The sequence below is a fragment of the Rhinolophus hipposideros genome, assembly GCF_964194185.1.
Source record: "Rhinolophus hipposideros genome assembly, chromosome: 19".
Classification (NCBI taxonomy): domain Eukaryota; kingdom Metazoa; phylum Chordata; class Mammalia; order Chiroptera; family Rhinolophidae; genus Rhinolophus; species Rhinolophus hipposideros.
The window spans coordinates 9,345,920-9,354,898 of NC_138065.1; the positions used below are offsets into that span (position 1 = coordinate 9,345,920).

Below are 8,979 nucleotides of genomic sequence, written 5' to 3' on the forward strand. Positions count from 1 at the left end.
TTTATGGCACCAATTCAGTGGGAATCTGATCTGCTAAAATATTTGGGCTGTGAAAACTCCAACACTGTGACAGATGTCAAGTCCAATTAAGTGACTCATGTCCAGGTTTCTGTCCAATAGGATTTCCCATTAAATATCAATTTAGGGAAAAAAAAATTCCATCCCCCTTCTTAAGCCTTTATCTCTTCCACCATCTCCAGGCTGAATCAATTGGTACCAGGAGAGCCAAGAAGCCACGCGCATCTCTGCCTCGTGGCTCTCTCACCCTCTCCCTTCTTTCTCCTCTTGCCTGTCACTGTTCCTCCGGGAGACGTTCACTTTTCACCAACCTTTCTCCAAGCATCTCCAAGCTACTGGCTGTGTATATTTTGCTACAAGGTAAAGAAAGGCCGGGGGGCGAGGGTGGGAGATTTAAGCAAGCCTTGCAAGACTTTGAAACTGGAAATAGGTGTCTGTTTATACAACATACAAGTAAAGGAGGGAAGAGGAAGAAGGAAGCTTAGCCCCCAGTTACAGTATTGTGTTCCTGGGAATTGGGGAGACATCAGCTGAACAAAGCCTTATCTCAAAAAAAAAAAAAAAATCACTTCTGAGCAAGATCGCATCTCTGCCTCGCACTTCCCAGTTTCTGCTCAGCCTGATGAAGGGAAGGCAAAGGGAATGTTACAGGAGCTTGATCCTATCTTAACCATCTTTCTTATTGATTCTTCCACTATTAGAAAGTGGAGGGATCAATCTTTTGATGTGATGTGTTTATCTCTGCATCTCTTTTGTTATTTGTAGAGACCCAGAAGAGGAAAAAAGGGACGAGACTTTTCAACACATCGTTTAGGGAGAAACACACACACACACATACACACACACACAAACCATCAACGAATTTCCCGAAATGTTTGAGAACAATTAAAAGGAAAACTAAGTAAACGGTCGTTCCTATCGTCCACATCCTGAGACATTACCGTCCCTCACGGTGGACACCGGCGAGATGACAGCTGCTTTTTCAGATGTGAATGTAATAAATATTGGTTGCTTTTAATACATTTCGGGATTTCTCCCCGCGATTTCCTGGAATTTTAACTCTAAAAGATTGGAGAAAAGATTATCGAAAAGGCATCTACAAGGTAAGGCTCCTTTAATTTGTTTTTTTTCCCCCAGCTTGGAACTAAGTCAGATTGTTCATATTCCATTGACAGATGCAGTTCAGTTAATTGTGAAAGAAATAAAATGCAAACACGACGTGCTATTTATAAATATTTAAAAAGGTATCTGGAGGAGATTTTAACGTGCTTTGAGTGCAACCCAGGAACTTTTTTACCTGAACTACAACTAAGTAGTGGCTTATTGTGATTTTTCCATTACTCGCTGATTTATTTATGCTCTTTCCAGCCTGCTGTTTAGGGCGCAAGGTGTTCTGCTTAGAAACACATCCATGGAAAGCCCGTAGGGAGTCGCATGTAGTTCACTCGGAGCATTTGTTTCTATTTTGCCTTAGAGGACCCGTTTTCCTCCCAGGGAAATGAAATCCAAATTCTCTCCTCTGCAGCGAGCGCGGTGCTGGGAGCCGACCCCGCATCCCGGCTTTTGTCTCCCTGCCCGCGCCAACGCTTCGGCCGCACACGGAGGGGCCCGGGGCTCGAAGCCTGGTCCTCGCCCCCGGCGCCCGCGGTCGGTGCGCGCGGCCCCCGCCGGTGCCTTCCACCCCTGCGGGTCTCTTTCCAGAAGCCCCCCGTTCCCCGGAGCCCGGCGATCGCAGGCCGCCCCATCCCAAGGGGCGCGCAGTCGGGGCTGGTCCTCTGGGCGCCCGGGAGGAGCAGGGCGAGGCGGCCTTTCCAGGAGGCCATCGTTCGAGGAAAGCTGGGCCCCGGCCAGCGCGGCCCCGGCCAGGCCTCCCGGGGACAGCTGCGGGCTCCCGACTCCGGCCCCCCGAGCATCCAAACTTTGCGGGCGGAGGTGCTGCTCCGGCGCGAGCATCCCGCCCGGCGAGTGTCCCCGCGGTGCCGGGGCCCCCCAGCCTCTCCTCCCCCAGCGCCCCGGCCGCTGGCGTTTTCCCCGCGAGGTGGTCGGCAAGCTGCCGGGCGCATTGTTTTATCCCTCGTCGCCGCGTCCCTGGGTCCCCGGCGTGTGGCTGGCTGTCTGCGTGACAGATGGCGTTTCGGAAGCCGGCGAGGGCATAGGGGTGGGTGTTGTCTCCACGCTGTACTCCTTCCTTTATGATTTCGGCGAAGGGCGAGGGGGACCAGGAGCCCCCCGCGTTCCGGGCGCCCTGTCTTGGCCCAGGGCCGGGTGGTGTCCAGCGCCGGGCGGCCCCCGCGCCCCAGAAGGCCCGCGCCAGGCCATTCCCGCCGCCACGTCCGAGGCCTCCGGGCGGGATCCCCGCCCCCGTAAGACCCACATGTGTCGTCCTTCCCAGTCGTTTGTTTGCGGGGCTTAGAAGTGCGTGAGGCAGAACGGCGGGGTCGGGATACGGCTGGAGGGGGCACAAACCCCAGGCCTCTGGGGCCTGCGTCCCGCCCCCGGGCCAGGCCCACAGGCCGGGCCGAGGCTCCTGCGGCCGAGGGGTCCCGTCCAGGATGCGGCCCGGCCAAGGCCGGCCTGCCCCGCAGGGCCCCGGGACGCGCGCGGACGCGCGGGGGAGGCCGTCGCCCTCTCCTGCCCAGACGGAAAGCACCTCCTGCCTTTGACTGATTGGTTTTCTGACTCTCCATCAGCCTCCAAAATGATGCTGAGTCCGGACCAAGCGGCCGACTCGGACCACCCCAGCTCGGCGCACTCGGACCCGGAGTCGCTGGGCGGCGCGGACACCAAGGTCCTGGGCAACGTGTCGGACCTGGAGCCGGTGGAAGAGGCCGAGGGCGACGGCAAGGGCGGCAGCCGGGCGGCGCTCTACCCGCACCCGCAGCAGCTGAGCCGCGAGGAGAAGCGCCGCCGCCGGCGCGCCACGGCCAAGTACCGCTCCGCCCACGCCACGCGCGAGCGCATCCGCGTGGAGGCCTTCAACTTGGCCTTCGCCGAGCTCCGCAAACTGCTGCCCACGCTGCCCCCGGACAAGAAGCTCTCCAAAATCGAGATCCTGCGCCTGGCCATCTGCTACATTTCCTATCTCAACCACGTGCTGGACGTGTAGGGCCCCACGCGCGGCTGGAGGCGGCGGGTCCGGTGGTCGCGGGAGGACGCGCTCAGCGTGTAGCGTTCTCGCGGATCAGCAGGGCGACCGGCGAAGGCTTCCGACTCTGGAACGTGGGGGTGTCTGGCGAGGGCCCCGGGGCGTGCAGGGGGGATATTGCAGGCCCGGTGGGCCTCCTGCAGGCACCAGAAATGAGCAGCATCCAGGCCTCCCCTCCACGGGGCAGGAGCCCCGTCAGGGGGGTTGCTTTAGCTCACTGGAGACCTGGGCTTCTCCTCTTTTTATCTGCCACAGCTCTTCATGTGTTTAAAGAGTGGAGGCAGAGGCTTGGAGTCGAGGTTCACAACTTTAGACGATCTGAATTTTTTTTTTCTTGTAATTGACAAATCATCAAACATTCTGAGGGGGAGGGAAGTGGAGGGACTTTCCTCCAGCGTGGAGTTTTGAGGCCTGTGGAAGTGGAACAGGAAACTTCCCGGACTGTTGCGAAAAGCAAGCTTAGATTAGGATCCAAATACAACAGACAAACCCTGCGTATTTGGTAACGTTAAGAAGAGACATTGAAAACAGATACTTTGTGGGAGACTTGAGCTGGGTGAGCTTTGAACCCCCAGGAATGACACTAACGTAGACAGGAAAAATCCATATTTAAATGGAAAACTGAATATCTGATTGCTATTTCAGGCGAAGTGCCCCTTTATAGATCCAAAAACATCTATTTGTGACCTTAAACATGTGGACCCATAGGTGCAGTTAGAAAAAGACAACCTATTTTTATTTATGTTAGAAGGAGTAGAGTATTTTTTCCAAGACATTTATTTTTCAGAGTGGTGATAATGTTACTTTGGATACTCTGTGCCAATTTATTTATAGTCAAGTGTTTACACTTTTCCTGTGGAATAATTCTGTCTAACTTTTTACGTGTTTGTTGAGATTATACTGTGGTCTTTCTTTTTTGCTCTAATTATATTGCACTTGTATAACAAATTCCCCACTTTTCCCTGTTTCTAAACATATTTTATATATTAAGATGTTTGTTCTTGAAAGGTTCTTTTGTTGTGAGATCGGCAACACTAGCACTTCACTATTATAGTTTTTTAAAAAAGTAAGTGTTGTTATTCTTATCTGTAGTTATGTCTGAAAAGTACTTTACAAACTGTTTATAAGGAGAGTAGCTTCTTTGTGTGTGAGGGTGTGTGTGATGTTTGTGCGTGGGATGATTTTAGGAAATTAAGTTATTTTCCTAAAAAAAAAAAAAAAAAAGAATCAGAACTACTTTCCTCTGTGACAACCAAAAAGAAATGTCTATAACCTGAAAACGTTTCATGTTCTCAGCTGTGAAACTCTTAAAACAAGGAGTGTATTTTAGAGACAAGGGAAAAAAAAAAAACACATCTACTATCCAAAGATTTTAGTCTTTTTCAGGGTTTTTTTGTGTCTCTGTTGCTTTATATAATGCAATATTTTGTAGTGAAAATAGATATAATCTGGTTTCTATCCGACGAGTTTTTCATATCTCATGAATGGTGCGCTGTTTTGCATATAAATAAAGGTATCAAATAAAGTCCTTTCCTTTATTTTAAGCATACCGTCTAAAAATAATGAATGTACCGGCTGAGCATGAAATACCTTCATGGCCTCAATTCCTCGGAAAAGAAAGAGTAAACAGAACAAAACCTTAACATATTTATGTCTTGAGATATTGGATGTTCTTCCTAAATTTGGCCACTAATCAGTCTAGGAATAGATGCCACTCATACAATGGTGACATAGATGTTTCTCTTCATGAAGAAAACACTATAGTGTTTATGTAAAACTATTACTTGAATCATAGATTCTTTGGCTCTAAATGGCAACTTAGTAACTAACCCAACCTGTTCCATCAGAGTTAGGAAACTGAAGCCCAGGGCGTGTAAGTCCTTGTACTAAGACATAACTATGGCAGAAGAAGGCCCCTGATATGACTCAGTCCTCATGCCCCTTGTTAAGAATGAACGCACATTACTACTGGAGCACTCGAACATCTCATCAGGACATGACACCTGCAAACAAGGAAAAAATTTAGCCCTGGGCCAACCTTGAGATATGAAGACTATCATCTACAAAAGCCTATAGATTAGCATAAAAAGGTGAAATATTCTGTCTACAAGCCAAAGACATGAATAACTTAAAAACTATACATATATAGGGTATATACACACAGTATACACACAAACTCACATACACGTAGAATATTATGAACTATGGGTCTATATCACACCAAATCTCTGGTCGCAGCGTAAAAGATACAATTATGTGGACGCTTGGTTTTATGTCTATAAATAATCTGGGATTAGAGTGTTTTTCCCTTTTTACCCAGGTGTCTTGTAGTCAGGTTGACAGATACATAATAAGTGAGATTTCATTCTCTTCTTATGGCGGTACTCAGTAGGAAAGCACTTCATAGGACATGAAAAAGAATGATGCTTTCTTTGGCCTTGTATCTGAACCATGGCCTGGTCACTGCAGCTATGGCTGCCTACGCTGGCCTACAGACAGATGCTACCTTTGGGTGAATGTTTGCAGGGCTTCCCACCTCTAGGAGTGGGGAGAGAGGGCTACTCCCAGTCCCAGAGCACTTCTCTAATAGACAACAGAAAAATCAGTCCTGCTCCTATGCCAAGAAAATGAAGTCAACTTCTAACCTCTGCAGACCTTCTGAGGGCCTCCCTTTTCTGGTTTATGAGCCCAACTTCCAACTAACCAACACAGTCCTGCCATTGACATCTAGAAGGAACACACTAACTCACCACCCTAGACTGTGGCTCTTGCCCTTGGAGTTGAACATAGATCAAAATCACTTCCCAGCTACACACAGCCCATGTGATCCCAGGGGAGGATCTTAGCGGTATCATTTCCTATCCAAGGCTGCTGAGCACCCTCCAAAGAGAAAAGCAGCACTGTGGCACTCGGCTAGACCAGATGGTGACCGGCTCATCCCTGGCATGTAGCACGGACTCCATGGCTGTTCAGCCACAGAGAAGGCAGCAATGATGCTTCTTTGAATAATGATGATGATTGTTCAGTCTTACATTCAGCAAATATTTATTGAGGACCTACTGGGTGCCAGGCATTGTTCTAGAGGCAAAAGATAGAGCAATAAATGAGACAAAGTCTACAGGAAAAGAGCAGCACACTGCCAACAAATAAACGATATTTCATTTCAGATACTGCTAAATGCTGTGAAGAAAAGTAAAGCAGGGTAAGGAAATAGCTGGCAGTGCCGGTGAGGGGCATCATTTTAGATAGCGCTGCTAGGGAAGGCCTCTCTGAGGACGTAACTCTGAGTAGAGACTTGGATCTGCCTAACCAGCAACGTCCATCATTGCTGCCACTTGTTAACCTGTCCTGGGCTTAGGCCACCAACGCAGTCCACGCCAATCACTCCCCCTCCCCACTGGTAGGCTCCCCACTTTTAGCCCCAGCTCGCTCCCTCCCTAGTCAGACCTTGGACCACAGTATCTCCTGCTGCTCCTCTTGCCTTCTGCTCTCTGTCCCCAGCTGCTCAACAACTGGCCAGGGCATTGCTGCTCCCCAGAAAACATAGCCCCACCTGGCCCAGCTGACAATGCCACCTGTGTTGAAGAGTTCTATGCCCAGAAGGCTGCCCCACTTTTGCCACTGTCCAGACACATCCAGAGAAAAGAGGCAAACGTCCTGGGCAAAAAAGCCCTTTCCTTAGAGGGAGAGTGTGTGTGGTGGGATGAATCGAGAAAGGAAGAACAGGCTGAGGACAAGGGCAGTGGGTCTGGAAAAAAATGAGCCTGGATGGAGGTGGAGGACAGGGCCAGGGGACCGACAAGAACCCTGTGCCCAGGGCTTCCTTCAGCAGCCCTGGCCCCAGGAACAGGCAGCACCAGATGAGGTACGTAGACAGAGCTGACCTCTGTAATGCTGTGAATTACCCAGTTCCCACCACTGCTGTCTGCCTCTGGATTCCAGGCTTCCTCCCACTGAGGTTTGGGGTGGCAGGGGTTAACGGGGAGGGGATAGCAAACGCTTTTCCAGGCTTAGAAGGGCTATCTCATTTGTTATCGGTAGTAGTAGAAATATTAATGGATAACATGTATTGAGTGTGTACTCTATGCTTACTAAGATTTTTGCCAGCATTGTCTCATTTAATTCTCACAACCTAATGAGGGAGGTACTTGCATCACCTCCGTTGAACAGATGAGGAAATTGAGGCTTCAAGAAATTAAATAACTTGCCCAGGGTCATGAAGCCTTGTCTGTGGGTTTATCCAAGTACCTGTCTTTACCCATCATACTCTCTGGTTTTCCTTTGCTAGAGTATCACGCCTACACACAATCCATCTCTCCACCCAAGTAATCCATCTCTCCACCAATGAACTTAAGGGAAGCTTCAGCTCAGGCAGTGCCATAAGAGTACAGGACACCTGCTCTCTAACCAAGGGGATGGACACGTGGAGGTGAACGTGGAGCCTGAGCTCTGCTTTCCAGGTCAAACGTGTACCCTGGCTTGGGGCTGTCGGGAAGACACTGCAGGCTAGTGGTGGTCCTGGACCAGCCCCTCCTGAGGGAGAGTGGGGCTAACCTGACACTGCCCAAGGCTTTACTATTCGCCACCACGTGGGTGGGGCTGGCGCCCCTGTGTCCCCTCCCCCACCACACTCTTTAGCACGTTGAGGCCTGTTTTCATGTTGCCCCAAGAACCATCTGACTTCACTCATATGTGGGATATAAAACTAAAACCAACAAAGGAACAAGACAAAGCAATAAAGAAACAAAAACTCATAGACACAGACAACAGTTTAGTGGTTACCAGAGGGTAAGGGGAGGGGAGTGGTAGAAGAGGGGAAAGGGGGTCAAATATACGGTGATGAAAGGAGAACTGACTCTGGGTATAAGCACATCATGCAGTAGATAGATGATATATTACAGAATTGTACACTTGAAACCTATGTAATTTTACTAACCATTGTCACCCCAATAACTGTAATTTTTAAAAAAAGCCATTTTTTAAAGTAGCATGTCATCCCCTGCCTGAAAAGTCTTCTTAGCACCTCATTGCCTATAACAAATAAAACTCAAGTTTTTCCTCTGGCCACAGAAATCTTTCACACTCTTGTTCCCGACACTCTCTGGCATCATTTCAGCCTCTCTCCCTGAGGTTAAAAACTCCTGCCAAATTCAGATTTCCTCACTTCCCTGCAGATGCCTGTTCTTTTATATCCTGTACCTTTGCACTTGCTGTCCCTCTGCTTAGAATTACTCCTCCAGCCTGGTTTTTTTTGGTTTTGTTTTTGCCCAGAAAATTCCATTGTCACCCAAGTCAAACGTAACCACTTAGCAAAATTTCCCTCGGTTTCTTTGGATGGTGTTAGCAGTTCTGCTCTCTGAGTCCCATGTTCAAACATCACGATGCCAGAATTTATCTGTTTCTCCCATCCTTGTGTTTGAGACACAAGTCTGGGGCCAGGTTCATATCCTGGCTCTAACTTATCCTAAATGTGAGGTGTTGAACATGATACTACATATCCTTCAGCCTCTGTTTTCAAATGTGTAAGATGAGACAATACACGCTCCTACCCTCAAAATGCTTGCTTTGAGGATTTCAGGCAGTAATGTCGAGTGCTTACCAGCATAGGAAGAACGTAGTAAGTGCTTGATAAATGTGAGCTATGACTACTACCTTTGCACTTATTAGTATGCATAGGAGAAGCTAAAAACAATAATGTCATAATAATTCATCAATGCAGTAATGCTCTGTGATGCTCACCAATGTACTCATCTGATACAACACGTTTTAGGTGCTAGAAAAAGTCAGACAGACACAACCTCTGCCCTACAGACAGC

At 48.9% G+C, this 8,979-nt stretch overlaps 1 protein-coding gene across 1 annotated transcript; it reads left to right on the forward strand.

Annotated features, from left to right (window-relative positions):
• Positions 1-225: 225 nt before the first annotated feature.
• NHLH2 (nescient helix-loop-helix 2) lies at positions 226-4,620 on the forward strand. The gene is made up of 3 exons (XM_081025212.1): positions 226-378; positions 784-1,121; positions 2,709-4,620. The coding sequence occupies exon 3, from the start codon at positions 2,717-2,719 to the stop codon at positions 3,122-3,124; it is 408 nt and encodes a 135-aa protein (XP_080881338.1). The 5' UTR covers positions 226-378; positions 784-1,121; positions 2,709-2,716; the 3' UTR covers positions 3,125-4,620.
• The last annotated feature ends 4,359 nt before the right edge of the window (positions 4,621-8,979 follow it).